Source organism: Natrix helvetica (genome assembly GCF_964273705.1).
Source record: "Natrix helvetica genome assembly, chromosome: 4".
NCBI lineage: Eukaryota > Metazoa > Chordata > Lepidosauria > Squamata > Natricidae > Natrix > Natrix helvetica.
In genome coordinates, this window is record NC_138550.1 from 40,476,258 (window position 1) to 40,498,434 (window position 22,177).

The 22,177-nt window shown below is 42.3% G+C and overlaps 1 protein-coding gene across 2 annotated transcripts in view; it reads left to right on the forward strand.

The window, feature by feature from the left end:
* Window positions 1–22,177, forward strand: part of GPA33 (glycoprotein A33) — a 39,451-nt gene that overhangs the window by 688 nt on the left and 16,586 nt on the right. The window contains exons 2-3 of one of the 2 annotated variants that reach the window (XM_081952618.1): window positions 1,173–1,281; window positions 19,761–19,921. In XM_081952618.1, the coding sequence (XP_081808744.1) occupies window positions 1,239–1,281; window positions 19,761–19,921 (204 nt within the window). In that variant the 5' untranslated portion in view covers window positions 1,173–1,238. Of the gene's footprint in view, window positions 1–1,095; window positions 1,282–19,760; window positions 19,922–22,177 lie in introns of those variants that run through there. The other variant, XM_081952617.1, reaches the window with a different exon arrangement.

A 22,177-nucleotide genomic window follows, 5' to 3' on the forward strand; every position in this document is an offset into this window, starting at 1 on the left:
CAATTCCACAGACAGTGCCTAGCATGAACTGTTTTTATTTCTCTAATGACAAGTAATGGCTACCTTTGAATCAGTACCAATAAAACATAAACATGCAGACCAGAGTCCCAAAGATGCTTTTCCAAAAGGCAACTGGACTTTTTTTTGAAAAGTGAAATATTTCACTTTTCATCCAAGAGGCTTCCTCAAGTCTGAGAACAGAAGAAACTTCTTGGATGAGAAGTGAAACATTTTCAAGGAAACAAAACCCCCAAGAAAGTCCAGTTGCCCTTTGGAAAAATACTTTTGGGACATCCATAACCTGGATGGATGAAAATCTCCAGAGACATGCCATAACCCAAAGTGTTGCCTTACTATAATTGTTCCTTTTGTGGTATCTGTACTAGCACATTTATTTGGCTGCTTGAGAAATCTGGCTTATTGCTGTTTTATTTATTTATTTGTTTGTTTGTTCAATTTATAACCTGATTTGATATATCCTGAAAATTCAAAGCATCATGAACAGAGATCTTTTCCTATAACAACAATCCTATAAGGTAGATTTGGGCTGATAGAAGACAAAACCCTGTGAATTTTTGTATACGTAATTCTGAGATTCCACAGTCCTTGCCAACATGTTAACCACTAAACCAGACTTTCCTAAACTTTTTGCATCGCACGTCCCTTAAGTGTAATCTTAATGTATGATAAAAAAAACCAGAAATCAAAATGAACACAAGTGAACAATGGAAATCATACAATGAAATGTTGAGAAATATGGTTTCATTATAACAATGGACACAGTGAAAGTTTCTTCACACCTCCCCTGGACTCTGCACTTCTACCCTGCACATCTCCAAGAAAAATACACTTTACACTTTGTGAAACCCTGCCCTAAACACCACTGATTCTTTTCTGCGTGTTCTTTTGTTTACCAACAGACATTTGTAAGAGTGGCTTGTTTAACTGGCAGAAGTCAGAGCAACTTAGAAAGGCATTGTTTCCTTGTCCCTTCAGCAAGAGAATGGAAGTTATGAAAACAAATATACTGTGTCACAACTTGCAATTCTTGTTAGGAAGGGTGAAAGTATAGAAGGAAGAGGGAGTGGAAAAAATCTAGGGCGGACGTTAAGACACAGTACAAACTACAACTAGGAAGCAATTCCTTTTTTCTTCCTTTCAACATTGGATAGCACTTTCATTAACACCTGCATTCTTGACAACTTGAAGAAAAGGCTGGGGAAAGCAGAGGAGCCACTATGAAAGCAAACAAGGGGGCCTCCCTCCTTATTATCAGTGCAGGTGAGTGAATCATGCTACCTTGCCATTCTTTAGACCACTTGTAGGAGAGGGACAGGCAAAAGGATTACTTTGTCAGTAAATACTCATACATTTTCTTTAGTAAATCTCTGAAGTTTTACGGCATGATAAATGTCCACTTGTTACTGGTTTGTTGTGCTTCCAGGTGAATGCCTCTCTGTGTAGAGGCAATGTATCATTAGAAGTAATGGGCTAAAAATAGGAAGGTTACAAATGGGGAACTCTTAATATAAACATGAATGAAATAAGGACAGCGTACACCAAAAGCTTCATACAGAAGACTGTATTACTGTTATATACTGTAGTTGAGGCCAGGGTAAATATCTATTAGCCTTCCGTTGCAAATTTGTTACTTTTCTACCCTCACCTAACCTTACCTTGTTTTCTTTTTTTCAAATATGGCATGGAATATGGCTTTATGTGTATCTAGTATTACAAATTTCCTGGAAATATTTCTAGGGACAAGCAATATAAATCTCCTTCTGGCTGTTGCTCTTCCTAGAGGTTACATTTTTTATGTTTTTGTTTTCCGATATGTTCTCTGTATTGTAGTTGCTATAATGTGAAACAATAACTGTTTATATAGAACGAATTAAAATGGAAACAAAAACTAGTAAGGTTACTCTAGTATATTGCCTTGCCAAAGGTTTAAGAGAAACTCAGTTTGTTTCTCTGTACTGATATGGGGAAAAGGATAACTTGAAATGCTTTCCTAAATTGGTATTGTCTTGCTATTTTTCTATACTATAAGAGGAATTTAGAGAGAACTCTAAAATTTGAAAAAGAGATACTTTAAAATCATTCTTCATTGTAGCTTGATTTACCCTAACCAGTATGTGAAGCCTCATTAGTAGAAAATGCGTATTCCTAATCATGATATTGCCTTTGTGGAATTTTGATTTTTTATCTTTCCTCTCATGGCAAATATGACTACTACTTATTTCTGAGAAAATGTGATCCTTATTGTTAAAAAAATGTCCCCAAGTGTGGTTTGGGTGAAATGAGATATTAGTATACACATAAAACGGCTTTATAATCAAGCAGAGCACAAGCCCATCTAACTTAATACTATCTATTTAGTTGTGGTATAATCTTTTTAAAGCTGGAGGCAACATTTTCTAGGACAGTGATGGCTAACCTATTTCGGATTGTGTGACAAAAGCACGGGGGGGGGGTTTGTGCACAGGTGTGCCCACACCCATAATGCTATGCACGCGACCCCCATGCTACTCCCTGCTTTTGGCATGCGATGGACCCATTTTTTGCCCTCCCCAGGCTCCAAAGGATTTCTAGGAGCCTGAGGAGGGCAAAAACAATCTCCCCCTGCCCCACCCCGGAGGCTCTCTGGAGCCTTCAGGAGGCTTACCTGAAGCCTCCAGAGAGCAAAAAATGGCCGAAAAAATGCACGGTGGAGCTGACAGGTTGTGCCATAGGTTCGCCATCATGTTCTAGGAGCTTATTTTTTAGGTGTCACCTAGATGGAGCTACTACTGAATGGGATGGGTCTAAAAGAACTCACACTAATTGCCACCCTGCTTTTTCACTTCCACTTCTTCCTACAAACTCATGAGATGTGAAGCAATTGACTCTTTCTCATCTGAATAGTTTGTGGTTCAGGGTGTTGAGAACCAAATATTGACCTAATGTGCACTAGGCATAGGGTTACCAGATATCTGAAAAGGAGGACATGGAGGACATGGAGAATTGGAAAGGAGGACAAGTAGGGAGGGGAATGAGGGCACACTGTTTAATTTCCTTTGCATCTGTGATAAAAATTACGGTGAAAAACTGCAAACCAACCAACCAACCAACCAGACTTAGGTGTGTGTGGTTGTGTGTGTGTGTGTGTGTGTGTGTGTGTATGTATGTATGTATGTATATGAAATTACTTTGTTCATCATGGGATAGATAGGTTTATCAATCCAAGACTATGCTAGATACAGCTAATTTATAATTGATTAAGGTCTTGTCAATTTCAAGCAGCTGTCCATGAGACCTGGAAGGTACTAATTAGCTAATAAAGATTACAGAGTGGAGCTTGTTCACTTGTGGTTAGCACCTATTAAGGAAGTGCGATGTCACAGTGAAAAGCTTATAAAAGTAGTATGTATCACTTCTATGATATACTGTAGGTATTCAAAAAGCTGAACAATATTTCATTTTAAGGCTATGTCTTCCAATAAAGGAACAAAAGGAAGACCTTAGAGGAGCAGTTCTCAACCTGTGGGTCAGGACCCCTTTGGGGGTCGAATGACCCTTTCACAGGGGTCGCCTAAGACCATTGGAAAACAAATATTTTTGAAAAAATACAGAAAACGTAAAATAATGTTATGGTTTGGGGTCACCACAACATGAGGAACTGTATTAAAGGGTCGCGGCATTAGGAAGGTTGAGACCCACTGCCTTAGAGCATTCAGAATACTCTTCCTTCCTTTCTCAAGTTATCATCTTTTTAGCGCAGGCAATATAGGCCTAAGGTTTTGTGGACTTTGTGCAAGTTGACAAGGGCAGTAGGTTTTTTGGCACCAGACTTTTCTAACTGGTAGCACGTTTCGGGTGTCTCTGGCAGAAAAACATCATTTTTAATCCTGCTATCTGAGATTGGTTAACTGGAGATGTGAAGGACTGAACTTAAATATTTACTATTAATTACACTGTTGAGGTCTGGCTTGCTTATTGTGATAAATTTGTGCTGACTTGATATTTGATTGTGGGGTTTACTGGCTCCTAGTCTGTTCTATTAAGAAGAATATCTTGGTTGAGAACAACTTTTCCCCCAATTCCACCTTTCTCTTCTTTTTTTCTTCTTTTTTCCTTTTCTTCTTTGTTTTGTTTAATTAAATGAAGACAAGGGAAAAAGAACACAATAAACTATTCTGCAAAATAGATTATAGCAGCAATGGATTGTTTCATTAATCCTAATTGTATACACCAGAAGTGTCAAACTTGTGGCCCGTGGGATGAATGCATCACATGCTGGCCACGCCCATGCCCGGTTTAGCAAAGGGGGGAAAAGGTCACACTACATCACGTGACATCGCCGTGACCACATGAGTTTTACACCCCTGGTATAGACAGACTTTATCCCCATAATTCAGCTTCATATCTATGCTACACTAGTGATCTTAGCTTTCCTCTTCAGTTATTTATTATAATGGAGGAAATCCAGTTTTTTTTCTAGTAAAGCAATTGGTTTGTAGGATCCTTTAGACAAATCTCTCATCCTTAACATAAGTCTTTTTGTTAGATAAAGTCTAAAAGCTTAGAGGATCTTGCAAATGGATTGCACTTTCCCTAAGCCTCCAACTTTTTCCATAGCTTTGCAAGTCCTTCGCTTTATTTTTGCCCTTCACGGAGTTATACAATAATACTAATATTAGACTAGTATGGTTGTAATAGACTAAGTTAAAGTGGTTTTACTTCTCTGCCTTATTCTTTTTAAAAGGCCAAGCCAAAATCCAAAGATTATATATTCTGTCACCCCATCGTATCCAGGCAGGTACACTTATTACAAAGGTACATCATTATTTGTAATATAAATATACAAAGTAATGTATTATTATTGTATTTTCAGTAGATAGACAAGCTGCTGGTGTGTATAGGAAAGGAAAGCATTTATTTTTAAGAAGTTGTCAATACAAGTGCCCACCCTGTCCTCAGTAGCTTTCCAAGTCTTTTTCATAAATTGTCTTTGCCAATGGCCAGTTATGCAGGCACACATATTCATTTTTCTGAGATGAAAGGGAGAAACAGCACTTTGTTGACAACTGTACAAAGAGCCCATCAGAAATGTGTTTGCTTTTTAAAACTGCTCTATAGAAATGATTGGATAATATTTGGAGACTATAATATGGAAAACGCCCATGTTATACAATATATGCAGGGAAACTGCAGATTTTTCTATTTTAGGGGACTATGGCTACAAGTAGGCTATCTTTATATCTTTTCTTTAAATAGAAATAATAGTTTGAAATATTATTTTGCAACCAAATGAGTGAAGTTCCAATCAAATTGCCCAAAAAAATCTTAGCAAATTTTAAATTGTTAAAGTTTAATAGTCTAGTTAGTATGACTATTTCTTGAATTGTATCTTGGTTGTCTTGAACACTTGATATGATCAGCTACTTATATTCATGAATTGAAAGGACTCAATGAAAACTATATCTTAGATGCTGTAATTACATTGTTTTATTATATTTTGTCTCTGGCCACTGGCCAGTGGATGAGTGATCTGGGAATAGGGGATCCAGCCATTATTCCCCTGTCATGGTCGGATCACTCACTTCTCCGGCTGGACTTCCCTGGTGCTACCCCCCGCCGCGAGGAGGCGGAACCGGAAGGTATTAGATGGTTCCGCCCCAAGCGCCTGATGGAACCAGATAGGTTCCAGACGGAGCTTGGGCCACCTCCTGTGGACCTGACCCGCCCCCGAGTGGAGGACCTGGTAGACGCATGGAATAGTGCGACTACCGGGGCCCTAGACCGGGTGGCGCCTTTGCGGCCTCTCCTGCGGCGACGAACCACCCTGGCCCCTTGGTTTACCGAGGAGCTAAGGGTGATGAAACGCCACAAGAGACGCCTAGAGAGTCGTTGGAGATCCTCCCGTTCCGAATTTGACCGAGCACAGGGACGAGCCTATTTGAGGACGTACCTCGTGGCACTAAGAGCGGCCAAACGTCAACATTGCGCCGCTCTTATTGCGTCCGCAGATAACCGCCCTGCCGCACTGTTTCGGGTGACTCGCTCCCTCTTGTTTGAGAGACCGCGGGAAGCCCCTTTACAGGGCAGAGCAGAGGAGTTTGGGAAATATCTACAGGACAAAGTCGCTCAAATCCGGATGGGATGGGCCCCTTTCAGTGGTTCATTAGAGACCCCGTGGCGAGTCTTGAGGGACCGCTTTGGGAGGAGTTTGACTCGGTTGCCATCGAGGATTTGGACAGGTTGCGTGGACGTCTGCGACCCACCACATGTTTATTGGACCCGTGTCCCTCCTGGCTTGTACTGGCATCCTGGGAGGTTACGCGCGACTGGCTCCTGGGCCTAGTGAACGCCTTGTTGGGTGAGGGGTCTCTACCGGCCGCCTTGAAAGAGGCGGTGGTGAGGCCCCTGCTCAAGAAGCCTTCCCTGGACCCAACGGACCTAGTCAATTATCGTCCAGTCTCCAACCTTCCTTTCTTAGCGAAGGTTGTAGAGAGTGTGGTGGTACAGCAGTTCCCACGTCACCTGGAGGAAAATGATTATCTAGACCCGCGCCAGTCCGGCTTCCGACCCGGGCACAGCACGGAGACGGCCTTGGTCGCATTGGTTGATGATCTCTGGAGGGCCAGAGATAGGGGTTGTTCCTCTATCCTGGTCCTATTAGATCTCTCGGCGACGTTCGATACCATCGACCATGGTATCCTGTTGCACCGGCTAGAGGGGTTGGGAGTCAGGGGCACCGTTTTACGGTGGTTTGGCTCCTACCTCTCTGACCGGACGCAACGTGTGTTGGCAGGGGAGCAGAGATCGACCCGGAGGCCACTCACATGTGGAGTGCCACAGGGATCGGTGCTCTCGCCTCTCCTGTTCAACACATACATGAAACCGCTGGGCGAGATCATCCGTGGTTTTGGGGTGGGATATCATCTGTATGCTGATGATACTCAGCTATACATTTCCACCCCGAACCACCCCAATGAGGCCGTTGAAATGATGTCCCGGTGTTTGGAGGCCATACGGGTCTGGATGGATGGCAACCGACTAAAACTCAACCCTTCCAAGACGGAGTGGCTGTGGCTTCCGGCCTCCCGGTTCAACCAGGTGCTTCCATCTCTGGCCATCGGGGGCGTGCAACTAGCCCCCATGGAACAGGTGCGCAATTTGGGCGTCCTCCTAGATGCCCGGCTGTCCATGGATGACCATGTAACAGCCGTGGCAAGGGGGGCGTTCCATCAGGTCCGCCTGATGCGCCAATTGCGCCCCTTATTGGACCGGGATGCCCTACGCACAGTCACCCATGCGCTAGTGACGTCTCGCCTGGACTACTGCAATGCTCTCTACATGGGGCTTCCCTTGAGATGCACTCGGAGACTACAGTTGGTCCAGAATGCGGCCGCGCGGGTGATTATGGGGAGGACTAGATACTCCCCTGTAACACCTCTCCTGCGCGAGCTGCACTGGCTTCCTGTAGTCTACCGAGTGCGTTTCAAGGTTTTGATTATGATCTTTAAAGCGCTTCATGGCACAGGACCTAGTTACATGCAGGATTGCATCCTGCCCCATGCATCCCTACGACCAATCTGCTCACACAGAGAGGGACTTCTCCGGGTGCCGTCCACTAAACAGTGTCGGGGGGCGACACCCAGGAGCAGAGCCTTCTCTGTGATGGGCCCAGCCCTGTGGAATGACCTCCCCCGTGACATCAGGATTATTTCCGATCTCCGCTCCTTCCGTGTACAGGTGAAGACCCACCTCTTTCAATTATCTGGCCTGGCTCAACCGTAAATTTTTTCTTATTCCTCCTGACAGTCCTTTTAAATTTTTTAAATTTTAAATTTTGTTATAATTGGGGTATTTTAACGGTGATTTTTAACTGTCTAATGTGATGTAACTTGTTACCTCCTCCGTGCATGTATGTCCTTGTATATATGTATGTTTATGTGTTTGTATATATGTTTTATGTTTTATATGTTCTATTGTACGCCGCCCCGAGTCCTATTTGGAAAGGGAGCGGCTAATAAATTCAAATTTATTATTATTATTATTATTATATGCAAAGTCCTGCACTCTAATTATATTGATAAGTATAGGAACACCACACAACTTGATGTGGAGCAACTGGTTGCAAAACATAAATGTACAGTGTGAAACATGATCAGTGAAAATTAATTTGTATTTAACACTCTATTGAATTATGACCTTTTAAAGAGATGGCAGTCATTTCTGCCTCATCTTAGAAATCTTGCAATGTTTTTGAATGTTTGATTATAGAAATACCTTAAATTGATTTCTTTTCTCCAATGCAAACATGCTTTCACTTGGAGATAGGGAATAACTTATATGTCAATTACTTTTTTGTAGGGAATAAATAGTGCACAGGAACAGATATTTAGCATAAATATAAACAATATACATTTCTCAGTAAGGGTTTAAAATTTGTTGAGTTCCAAGTTCTGATGAAAAGAAATTTCAAGTATGACATGGAATGATTTCTCTCTCAATTCTGAAACTTGTCCAAGGCAGAAGTTAATGTCAAGTCCAACGTCAGAGGTTCAAAGATGGTCAATGTATTATTCAGATGACTCTTTTCCTCCTGATATTGAAATTTGTAGTAGCTACCAAGTTTTGTGAAGGATAGAGGAAGAATGATTTCACCGATGATGAAGTAGATGCTTATCTTTGGGAAGGTTAAATTATACAAGCAGAAGTGCTTACATATTTGAGTACTTTGGCTTTAAATGTAGATTTCCTGAATGATGTGTCACAAATGATCTAGAAGATCCTATGTGAAAAATAAAAAAATGTTATGTATGCTGGCTGTGAATTATATATTATTTTATTTTCTAATATTTTATAATTTCCACTATAATCTGTCTATCTTTTTAATCTATCTATAACATCTTATCTATAACATTTCAGCAAATAAATAAACAAATAATCATAGTAGACCATAAAGGGCCAAGTGGCAGTTAGATTCTCTGATATATAACAATTCCTGATATTTTTCTGGAGGAATCAGAGTTTAGGCTCCTGCATCTTCTCTTGTCTGGCAGTGCTTTGGTTGGCTCAGAGTAACTTATTCTTTAGATGGGAGATATGGCTTTGGGCCTGAAGGAAAGGTATAATAAACCCTAAGAGGGGAATGGGACAACTTGCTACATTCAACTTGCTGCGGCAAACTCATCATGGCCAATTTGCCATAGCCAACTCACCACAGCCAACTTGCAGCAGGCAAACTCACCACGGCCAACTCTCTGCAAGACAACTCATTGTGGAACAATTTAACAATTCCATTTAATTATTTCAAATAAATAAAAATCATTATAAGTAAATAAGAAAACATAAGATTCTTAGGAGACAATAGAAACATGTTAAAATATGAACATTCCTAATCTTAAAGCCCATATCTTTTATTTGGTTAAATGTTTGCAGATGTGAGAAGTTTAAAAGAGTCTCAGATTAATTTGGTGACAGAATAAATTTTCAGAAGGTTTAGCAAGTATATGAACGTCACTTTCCAATGTTCCTTCCCCTCCCCTTATATAAATATAACTTTCTGGGTATTTTTTTTCTCCACTTCCTCCAAAGGGCTAGGCTCTCTTCCATTCTCTGTCTCAATGCTAACTTTATGATCTGAATTTAAACTGAAACCAGGTATATAATGTTTCATCAGAAAATTGACTTATCTCAGACAATTGTGATAGACAGAACATGAAAGAAACCTTGTGAGATTCCTGCTGATCAAAAGTTGAGTAAGGCTGCCTGCTGGCACTGAATTCAAGTCTAAGGACTGTGAAGAAAATTACCCAGATACCTTGAAACATTAGGACATTTGTTACAATGTAGGGGGCACATTGCAATCTACGTAGACCAAGGTTCTACGAGGACCAAAGTGGTCAATACAGAATCCCCCCAGGGTTGATGGGACTATTCCAGGATTTTTTAATCTCCTTAAATATAATAATTAATCCCATTATCTGATTACTTACATTGTCAGGAAATTTTATTAGGGTAAAGTGGGTGAAACCGGCATTATAAAATATGTAACTGTGTTATGCATTGGTAAGGTGTGGAGCCAATAAAGGCATAACAGAGGACTTTGATCACTTCCTTATTGAGTCAGAGCACATTTTATTGCACTGAGTGAATACAGAAAAAAAAATACCCATGAAATCATATTTTTTGATCATCATTTTTCCTCTCTGTTTCATTTTTTATTCTGTACAATGCATATAATACCTTATGGACAGATCACTGTACATCAAGAGTATTTCCTCATACTTCTTTTTCCACAATCCTTCCATTATTCCCATTATTTGTTTCAGTATTTATTCTTGACACTTTTATTAAGAAAGCAAAAATGGGATAGCTCATTTAATGCTCTTTAACTAGAGCCACTAAGGGCCACACATCTAAAGTTATAAGCCAGAGCTGTCAAACACATAGCTTGTGTCATGTGCTGGCCCCACCCCTGCCCGGTTTAGCAAAAGGGGGGGATCCTGATGTATCATGTGACACCGTCGTGATGGCACAAGTTTGACATCCCTGTTATAAGCTGGTTAAAATTGTGACAACCAGGAAGAACTTGAAAATAAATACACATTTTTCTGCTGTGAGGGGAGGCAGTAGCAAAAATCATAAGAATAAATGCATGAGATAAACATTAGAAATGTTAGAGTGGGCAATAGATAGGCAGACACAGGCTAACAGTGCAACAGCTCTTTATTAACGATAACAACAAGTGTAAACAATCCAGCGAAGTCTGGGTCTGACAGCAGCCCTTTTATAGGGAGCTGTCAGACTCTCAGCCAATAGGATCCAACCTCTGTTCCCGCTGGAATAGAGGACCTTGGTGGAAACCATACTTACTGTTATAGATATCTAACACCCCCCTCCTCTTAGATGGAACAGTCCTACTGGTGATGTAGTTACGCAGGTAGGCGGGCTTTTGTGTAGCTCTGCCTGACCTGCGCAGTTCAGTAGGAGGGGTTCCCTTGGACAGGTGGGACAGACCTGTTTGCTCTGCAGCTCCGCTTGGTGGAAGCTCCTGGAATCTTTCACAGGCCATGGCTGGAGCTTCTAGAGCCGTTTCTCTCAGAGCTCGCTGCGGGCCTGCAATACCCCCAGATAAGTATCCCGGACAACTCGGGTTTGAGCTGTCTGTAGGAGCAGTGCGCAGTTGCTCCATTTGGGTAGGGCTTTGGGTAACTCGAGCAGGAGTTACCTCCGGGGGTCTAAGTGTGGAGTTGGAGAGGCGGCCCGGAGTTGGTCAATGTGCCTTCTCCAGTTTCTACCATCCTCGAGTTCTACAAGGTAAGAGCGAGGGCCGGTGATGCCTATCACTGTGGCAGGAATCCACAGAGTTCCCCCAGCATAGTTATAGGAGTATACAGAGTCCCCTACGCTAAAATTCCGAATTTTGTTTGTGGAGTCTGGGGGCGATGAGGCAGAATAATTCAGGTGTAGCCGGTGTAAGTGGGATTTTAGCCAGTGACCCATTAGAAGCTCAGAGGGGCTTCTCCCGGTGGTGGCACTGGGTGTGATTGTTGAATTAGGAAGTAGTGGTCAACCCGTCTTTGCCAATCTCCAGGCCCATTCTAGAGAGGGCCTCTTTTGCAGATCGCACCATTCATTCCGCCTGACCATTGGAAGCCGGATGGAATGGCGCGACTAGGGCATTCCGAATTCCCTGGGCTGCTAGGAAGGTCTTGAATGGCATGGCCGTGAATTGGGGCCCGTTGTCTGAGACCAAGACATCAGGCAGGCCGTGCGTGGAGAAAAGTCTCTGTAGTATCTTGATGACCGCTTCTGCCATTGTGGAGGTCATCAGGACTACCTCTAACTACTTTGAGTAGGCGTCCACAACTACTAAGAAAGTCGGGCCATGAACTGGGCCAGCAAAGTCTATGTGCACCCTAGACCATGGTGCTTGAGGACGCTCCCACTCCTTAGCGGATGCCTCAGGGGGAGCTGGTCTGGACTCCTGGTGTGCAGGTAGCCATCCATTCTTCGACCTCCCTGTCCATGTTAGGCCACCACACGTACCTCCTAGCCAGGGACTTCATCCTGACAATTCCAGGATGCCCTACATGTAAAGCCTCTAATACTGCAATGAGCAGTTTGGATGGAACAATGACCCGGTCCCCCCACAGTAAGCAACCATTAACAACAGACAATTCATCATGTTTATAAAAATACATTTTGAACTCAGACCCCACAGGCCCCTTGCACCACCCCTCCACACCCAGTTCATAATTTGTTTTACAGTGGAGTCTTTGGAGGAGTAGCAGGCCACATCGCTAGATGAGATAGAACCAGTCTCCAAACAGTCAATAAGCAGGACTGGCGTCTCGGGAGTAGGGTCTGCTAGAAATTCTGGTAATGGGCAGCGACTCAACGCTTTGACATGCCCCAAAATGGCACCAGGTCGGTGAACAGGGTGAACATGGCAGCCAAGAAAATAGTCCATCTTGTCATTCGCGGTGATAATGACACAGGAGTTGGTTTGCCCCAGCCAGCAAACCCAAAAGTGGTTTGTGAGCAGTGATCAGTTCAAAGTCCTGCTCATAGAGATATTTGTGAAATCTTTTTACCCCGGCTATAGCAGTCAAAGCCTCAAGGTCCAACTGGCTATAGTTTCATTCCACTGTGGATAGGGTCCTGGAATAAAAAGCTATGGGGGGCTCAGTCTCATTGGGCATTTGATGGCTGAGGACAGCGCCGATGTCGAAAGGTGAAGCGTCGCAGATCAGCACCAAAGGCAGGGTCTGTCTGTATCGGACAAGGAAGGAACTGGCCGACAGGAGTCTTTTTACTGCGGCAAATGCAGCAGTTTCAGCCTTCCCCCAGGACCACTTTTGTCAGTAGTCGGTGTAGGGGTTCAGCAACGGTAGCTTTCTGTTTTAGAAAGACGCTGTAAAAGTTAAGGAGCCCGAGGAATGCCTGTAGCTCAGTTTGATTGTGAGGTGTAGGGGCGTCCTGAATGGCTTTAACTTTTTGTGAGGTCGGGTGAATCCCAGAGCTGTTGATGAGGTACCCTAGGAATTCAACCATAGGCACATTTATTTGACATTTTTCTTTTTTAAGGCGGAGACCTTTTCCTCTAATTCTGGCCAAAACTATTCATACACGTTTCAAAAGTTGCGCCTCATTTGCAGCCGATACCAAAATGTCATCAAAATAGGGGACAACTCCTGGAATCCCCTGCAAAAGCCATTCCATGACGCTTTGGAACAGTCCAGGAGCGATAGTAACGCCGAATTGCAGGTGGTGGCATTTTAATGCACACCCGTGTGTCACAATGGTTTGGGCCTCCACCGTAGCGCCATCTACAGGCAATTGATGGTATGCCTGGGCCATGTCTAATTTTGTGAAAAATTGTCCTGGGCCTAGTGAATGTAGAAGATGCTGTACAATGGGTACAGGGTAGGCGCTTTGTTGTAGCGCTTTATTAATTGTGCATTTGTAGTCTGTGCAGATGTGGACTGACCCATCAGATTTGACAGGTGTCACTATAGGGGTCTCCCAGCGTGCATGATCATCCGGCTCTAGGATTCCCTGGCCTACAAGCTTGTCAATTTCCCTGTCAATTTTAGGGCAGAGATCGAAAGGCACTCTCCTGGGTTTTAGCCTTATTGGGGCTATATTGGGGTCCAAATTAAATGATATTTTGGTCCTTACATACTTACCCAGACTAGTGACGAAGACGTCCTCGAACTCCTTAAATATGGCCTCAGCGCCGTTGTCCTTCGGCATGTGTGGTGTGGGAGCGTTTGTCACGGCGTTGATATCGGTCACCTCGAGGCCCAGGGCTTGGAACCAATCTAGCCCTAGGAGGCTTTGCAGTTTGTTGCTGATCACGGTTACTGGGAGTTTTCAGCTAAACTGCTTGAAGTTTACGCGGAACGAGCCTTGGCCCACGATGGGGAGCTGGTTCCCCTGGTAGTCTCTTAGGCGGATGTCAGGAGTGCGAAGGTGTTGCTTCGTGAGGCTAGGAATAGCCTTCTTCAGGGTTGCCCAAGGAATAATGGTTAGAGAAGACCCTGTGTCTATCTTCATTTCACATGGAGAGTCCTCTATGAGGACTCTCAGCCAATAGGATCAAACCTCTGTTCCCACTGGAACAGAGGACCTTGGTGGAAACCCTACTTACCGTTATAGATATATAACAAGAAATATTCTCAAAACTGCTTGGGCCCCTCTTGTTCATCACACCAGCATTGGCATTTGTATGCAACCAAACAACATATTTGATTGATGAAAGGAGCCATGATGTCTTAATGACAGCTGGAAGTTTTGAATATTTCTGCTACTTAACATATCTAGATCATGTAAATGGAAAGACTGCTGTCTCAGAGTCTGCAAAGACAATGCCCATGAATAGTGGCAAGGGATTAGTGTTCTCTAATTTGGTAACATCCAACTACATTGAATAGAAATTCTCAGGTTCCATAGTAATATTTTTAACCAGCTATTCTTTTCCTATCATGTATAATTTTTAACTCAAAATTCTCTCAGCAGAACTGCTGTGTTTCCCTGAAAATAAAACCAGGTCTTATTTTCTTTTGACCCCCAAAATAAGCCCTTGGCCTTATTTTGGGGGAGGTCTTATCATTTTTGAGGTGCAGGAGGCAATGAGCATGGTCACCTCATGGCTGCTGCTGTGTTGCAATATTTTCAAGGAGAGCTTATTTTCAGGGGAGGGCTTATTTTAGTGCATGCACTCAAAAGCCCGATTGGGCTTATTATCCAGGGAGATTTTATTTTCAGGGCAACAGGGTTGTAGGTTGGTTTGTTTCCTAGTTTCCTTTCCTTTCTGCACAGATTGGTGTTACACACAAAGAATGAACAATTTTTTTCAATAATTTTATTAAAGGCTGTATTAAACAGATAAAACAGATAACAAAAACATAATAAAATACATTTAATTTTTTTAAAGAAAAAAGACATAGAAAGAAAAGGAAACTTTCTGTTTACTATATATTCAATATTAATAACTTACCACTGTATCATAAAACATAATTAAAATAATTTTATAAATAAATATATATACCCATTTCTATCTAAATCTAATCCCTCAATGTGTCCCTATAATAATCAAAATCTAATCTCAACAATTAAACCTTACAAAAAGTTAAAAACTATTAAACATTGCTAGAAATAATAATCCATTGTTTAATAATTTAATATTGGATATAATAGATTGGTTTGTGATATACACAAATATATATGATCTATCAAAAGTACCAACATAGATATCACAAACCAATTTATTACAGCCAATAAACTATTTTCAGAACAAAAACTATTAAGTTGAAATAGCCATTAAATACACCCATTATTATAAGAACACCGGTAACTGTGGAGAGCACCAGGAACTCCATAGTTCAGGCATGTCCAAAGTGCGGCCCGGGCCCCAAATGTGGCCCTTTTTCAAATTTCAAGCGGCCCACAGCCTCTTCTCCCCACTGGAATTATTTGTTTAGTCTTTCATAAAATACCGTATTTTTCGAAGTATAAAGATGCATCTTTTTCCCCTCAAAAAAGAGGCTAAAAATCTGGGTGCATCTTATACACTGAATACAGCATTTTTTGCCTCCCAAAACTCTGCCCCCTTGACCAAAATGGCTGCGCATAGCCTTTAGGAGGTTTTCAGAGTGCTCCTGGGGGCTGTGGAGGGCATAAATGAGCAAAAAATGGGCCATTTTTTTGCTCAACTTTGCCCCCCCCCCCCAGCCCCCAGGAGCACTCTAGAAGCCTCTTAAAGGCTATTCATGCCCTTTAAAAAAAAAGGCCCATTTTCGTGAAAAATGGGCCATTTTTGGGAGAGTGCAAAAACTTTTTTTTTAATTTGCCTCTTCAAAATCTTGGTGCATCTTATACTCCGAAAAATACGGTAGTCAATTCGCATTTAATGTTAAGGGTTCAAAGAATGTCAGGCTGAATGATCGGCCCCACACATTTTCACCTCACCAAATCTGGCCCTCCTTGCAAAAAGTTTGGACACCCCTGCCATAGTTCAACACTGAACTACAAATATTCTCTTTCATTGGTTGTAATAAGTGGTGGTAATAAATGTTGCCATGAAAGAGAAGAAACATTTTACCGCATGTGGTGGACATGTACAAAAAATCTTTAAAGTACTGGAGAGTTATATTTAGTGCAATGAAGAACATTCTACAAATTAAATTTGAAATGAAAAGCCACATTTTTTTTCTTACTAAATAGACAGGAAACCCATACTTAGCCTTCACTTGTTCAGTGATAATTCATTCAATATTGTGACAGTGGTGAATGTTTGATAATTCCATCCATTCCTCAATTTATCAGCAATTGCAGTACTCTGAGGTCATGTGATTGTGATTCAGGAGTTTGGCAACCAGCTCACTATGATGATTGCAACACCCCATTGTAGAAAGTTAGCTTCCACCCCTCTCCTAGAAGAATGAAATATTCTAGGAAATATTGAAAAGGCAGAATATTTCCCCTAAAAGAGAAATAGAAATCTTAAGGGACACAGAAACTTAGCAGCCCCAGCAGATATTTTGGTGCCAGCTTATCTACAAGACAAAAGACCTTCAGCTCCAGGGTGATAGGATTAGCCCTCAGTCAAGATCCTAACCAGGGCAAAGCCATTAAACCATAATAGGAATTGCCCAAAACCCCTTCATTACATCACCCAGCAAGATTCAACCAGGCCTGGGACTCAAGGCAGCCTACGAAATTACCCCTGTATGGCCCCATGGGAGTCTGACAACCAATCAGAATACCTTTCTTTTACAGGAACAGGAAGCAAGTTTAAAGCCCAAGAGAGGATATAATCATTCTCTCTCTCTCTCTCTCTCTCTCTCTCTCTCTCTCTCTCTCTCTCTCTCTCTCTCTCTCTCTCTCTCCTCCCTCCCTCCCTCCCTCCCTCCCTCCCTCTCTCTCTCCATGATCACATGATTGCCATTCGCAACCTTCCCTGATAATTTCCCATAACCAAAGGTAGTAGGGAAGCCATCAAGAAAGGTCTAAATAGGAGCCATCAGTGTGCAGCAGCTGCCAAAAAAGCCAACACAGTTTAATAATCAAGATCATTACCTAGACAATGGCCAATTAGTTTAATAATAGCAAGCTGCTCAAACAGTGAGTCTAATAAACGAAGATAAAGCCCTCAGGAAAAACTGAAATGACATCCACGTTAGCTCACAGTAATTCAGAGTCTTAGGCAATGTTCCCTCTAATTTTTTTTCGATGTGAGCAGAAAAGTATAGTGTTTGAGCGGCACATTTTCATGCCTGAGCACCCAATTTTTTTTCACAGATGTCACCTAAGACAACAACGAAATCAGTATTATTTGAAACTCAAAGTTATGTTTCTTCAAGGTACATGCTTAATTCAAAGTGTTATATAATATCAGTATCACTTAACAACGCTCCTGCTTACCAACCAAAATGTTGGCTCAGAAACTCTGGCATTTGAAGCACGCAACTTTTAAAGCTGTCAATTTACAAGACCCTTGCACCCCTAACCCTTTAGGGAATAAAACCCCCAGGGGTCTTCAAACCTGACAGCTTTAAGATTTGTGGACTTCAACTCCCAGAATTTCTCCTCCAGTCATGTTGGCTCAGGAACTCTGGCATTTGAAGCATGGAAGTCTTAAAGCTGTCAAGTTACAAGACCCTTCCACCCCTAGAAAAAAAATCTGACACCTTTAAGACTTGTGGACTTCAACTCCCAGAATTCCTCCTCCAGTCATGTTGCAGCGACGTCATCTGTGTGGATCTGCTCCATCTTTGCTTTCTTCATTGTGGGCAGGGCTACTGCTGAAGATGCCGATGAGTACGAGTTGCCACCAGAATAACTGCTGCTACCTCCTCCTCCTCCTCCTCCTCCTCCTCCTCCTCCTCCTCCTCCTCCTCCTCCTCCAACAGAATCACCAGATTTGCTCCTGAGCTCAGCGCTGGGTTACCTCTGCCCCCTCCCCCTCTTCCGTGCTTTTGAGGAGCCATGAGGCTTTTTTCCCCCTGCTCCCCCCCGCCTTCCTACTGTCTCCCGCAGCCTCATGGCTCTTCAAAAGCACGGCAGAGGAGGAGGGGGGGCAGGAGTAACCCAGCGCTGACTGAGCTCAGCTGCTCCGAGCGGAGGGGAGGCGCCGCTGCCACGCGCGGAGATGCCGGCTGGAGCTTTGGCGGCTTCATCTCAGCCGCAGCGCATGCCTGTTAGAGGAGGAGGAGGAGGAGGAGGAGGTGGCAGGCAGCAGTTCTTCCGGTGGCGGCGGGGGCTTTGGGGCTTCACAACTAGCCTCAGTCGCCCCGTGCTCCTCAAAGCAAGTCTGGGGAAGTCCTTTGCAGGCGGCCCGTTCTAGCTGCCTGCAAAGGACCTCCCCAGCTTCCAAAGCCTGTGGCAATAGAAATCACTGCGCGGCAGTTGAAAACTGCTGTGCGGTGTTTTCTTGCCACCTGTGCGCTAGCGCAGCCACACACCTTAGAGGGAACGTAGGTCTTAGGATACAAGAATGAGCACACAGCCACGCCCCACACACATTGCTTCCAGCCGGAGCCTGTTCTGCCAGCAGAGTCAGTAATCCCTGGACTGAGCTTGCGCACAATTAGGGGTCTTCCTGCATGACAACTCCTGCTTACCTGTGGCTAAGGGGAGGCTCTCCACAGATTCATTTTGTGTCCCAATTGTATCTTTTCTTGCATGGGGAGGCCTTGCTCACAACCAGTCACACCTCAATCACTTCCTGTATGGTTCACTGCAATGTTCTCTACTTAGGGGTGTCCTTAAAGATCGCCTTATTCCTACAACTGACCCAGAATACAGTGCTGCATGCAGTGCACATTCTATGATGGAATGTGGACAAGATGGGAGGAGGGGAGAAGAGATACTGCATTGGAAATATCAGATGCACTGATGCACTGTGGGAAAGCCCACAGCTGCATAAAGGGTAGAGAAAGAAGCTCAGAAACAATCCTAAATTATCATGAAGTAAATGAGATTTGCAAGATTCCTTTAATGTCACCTTGCAATAAAATAGAATTAGCTCATCTGGTCTGCTTCCTATCTGATCGACCCGAGAAAGCTGATATGCTCCCAGGTTGACCCACATTACATTGCGTTGAATGAGTTACATGGACTTCCAGTTTTCTTCCAGGTATAATTCAAGTTCCTGTCTTTCATGGGACCAAATTATTTGTGGGTTTTTACCCTATCCAATCTGGGGGGATAAGCTCATCACCCCAGATTGGACAGGGTAGCACATTCTAGGTACCTTTTCTGAAATGCTGACTTATGCTAGGACCTAGAAACCTGCCTTTTCTGGGGGTGCCTCTACCTTGTGGAACCCCCATCCTTGTGGAACTCCCTTGTAGACAATCCTCCAACATTTAGCCTTCCAAAATGCCATCAAGACTTGGGGTTTTTACTGAGTCACTGAAGTAAAGTAATGGTTGTTGTGGCATCTGGCATTTGAATTTTTGCTTCGTTTGTTTTTCTTTTTATGGCTTTGTTGTGAGCCTCCTAGAGTTATGCTTTAACATCTTTTAAATAAATAGATCGAGCTGTATAATTAGTTGGTAATTTGGTAGTAGGTATTTTAATAGTAAAGTGCCTATTCAAAAGCTGATTTTCCTTCAAAGTCTTTGTTTCTGTTCATTTCCCCCCATTTTCTTAATACTTTAAAGGGGAGGTGTTCGGGAATACAAAATTTGTAAAGCATTTTTTTCCAATCATGATAATAGAGAAACATCTGACCTTTCTGTGTATATCTTTGCCAGTGGTAGCAGCTGTTCATGCGGTTTCATTATCAGAACCTTCAAAGGCAATACACACGATAAGAGGAGAGAATATCACCCTACCATGCAACTTTGAAAGTGGTTTGGCACAGGCAACAGACTTTGTCTCTTGGAGAGGAAAGTCCTTGGGAAGTGGCTATACGGTAAGATATATACATATGCACTTGTGGGGAAAGTGTGATGGCTGAGCATTTAAGGAAACTAAGAATCTTTTCTGTCCTCTATTAATAACAACAGCAATAGCAGTTAGACTTATATACCATTTAACAATGCTTTACAGCCCTAAGTGGTTTACAGAGTCAGCATATTGCCCCAACAATCTGGAGATGAGATTCTGAGTGCACAAAGGGGGCAAATGTTAAAATACAAGGATAGAGAGATAGTCATCCTGAAACAAATCCCAAAGAAAGTTAGAGATAAAAGAAAAAAGTATGCGCTTTTAGCGAAAAAATTATTTGAAAAAGGGGTTTGGTTCCGGTGGCTTTTGCCAGAAGGTATGCTGATATTCTGGGAGGGCAGTAGAGTTAGAATTAACACAACTACGGAGGCGGAGGCCTTCATGGAAAAAAACAAAGCTCTCCTAGATAAAGCTGATGATACCACACAAGACACGGGAGGTGCCGAGGCTTTGCTGGCGGGGGCGGGGGGGGGGGAAGAGGCAACATTGAGAAAACTTAGATCACAGAAATGAGTTAGAAAAATAATGCAATTGCTGATACAGGGAATTTTTTCTGTTTGATATAAAATAGATTGAAATTATTGGAAGATATAAGGTAAAAATAAGCTGTCAAAATATAGCTAAGTAATAATTGTTCTGTTTATTAACATGTGAAAGTTATGAGAACTGGGGGGAGTACCATTTCCTGCATAATGTAGCTGTCAAAATTTGTAACCATACCCACTACCCTTTTCCTCAAAATTTTGTAAAACTAATAAAAAAAATCTATTGAAAAAAAAACACCAATCTGGATCAGGGGTGGGTTGCTGCCGGCGTTACTGCTGGTTTGTAACCCATGCACAACATGCCCGCATGCATATGCGTTGTTCAATATAAATTGTTTTGTGTGCAATTTCACTAAAATCCAAAATGGTGGTGGCCAGGTGGCAGCGAGGCAACTGGTTCGGGAGCGTGGCAGGCCTGGGTCACTGCCAGTTCTGTGAACCAGGCCTGACTTCCACTACTGGTTCAGCCGAACTGGGCTGAACTGGCAGCAACTCACCTCTGATCTGGATTCTCATTTTACTGACCTCGGAAGGATAGAAGGTTGAGTCAAACTTGAGCCGGTGACATTTGAACTGTCAATCTGCTGGCAGTCAGAAGAAGGAGCATGCAATATTTCATTCTAACCACTGCGCCACCAGGCTCATAACTATAGCAAGTTCCTATAGAAGGAAATATATTTCAGATAATCTAGTTTGGCATTACATAGAGGCTTATAAGGCAAAGCCTGTTCTCAGTTTATACTCAGAAACAATTGGAAATCAATATAGTTGATTCAGGTCTGCAGAGTTACCATCTTTAAAGTGCACGCTATACACTGGTCTGTCAACTACTTCTTTTCAATAGTTTACTTGTCCAAAATCTGTTCCAGTTTCATTCCATGTAGAGTACATGATAATTAATTGAAATAAGTGACCAGTAGGCATGAATCTATGATCCCTGAAAAGTACATATCTAGAGTAAGAAGCTATGGTTTTCCCAGTAGTAATGTATGGCTATGGGAGTTGGACCATAAGGAAGGATGAGTAGTGAAGAATTAATGCTTTCAAATTGTGGTGTTGGAGAAAACTCTTGGCAACCCCTTGTACTGCAAGGCGATCAAATCAGTACATCCAAAAGGAAATTAACCCTTTGGAAGGACAGATGTTGAAGCTGAAGCTCAAATGCTTTGGCAATGAGAAGAGAGGACTCATTGGAAAAGGTTTCAGTGTTGGGAAACGTTGAAGGCAAAAGGAGAAGGATATGGCAGAAGATGAGATAGTTAGCTTGTGTCACATTTCAAGCATAAATTTGAAATAACTATACATTCCAGGCAATTTCTCTAGTGACAAATACCAACAATACATAATTTTATAAAAGTCTTATTTAAGATTGGAGTATAATGAAAATGCCAAACCTTTCAATTAAATATGTTCCCAATGTTCCATTTGTATATTGTAACCAAAATGTTCAGCCAATCTTATCATCTATTCTTTAACTTGTTTTTTTACTAAAAAAATTTTAAAAATTACATTTTAGAAATTACATATATTTTTTTCTATAATTTTATTTCAAACTCAGTTTTATATTGTTTAAAACCATAATTTTTAAAATATATTTCAAATCTTTCCAATAATTTCACATAAGAAAAGCATTAAGTATGTCCTTCTATTATCAGAGCTCTTTTTGATTTTATTTT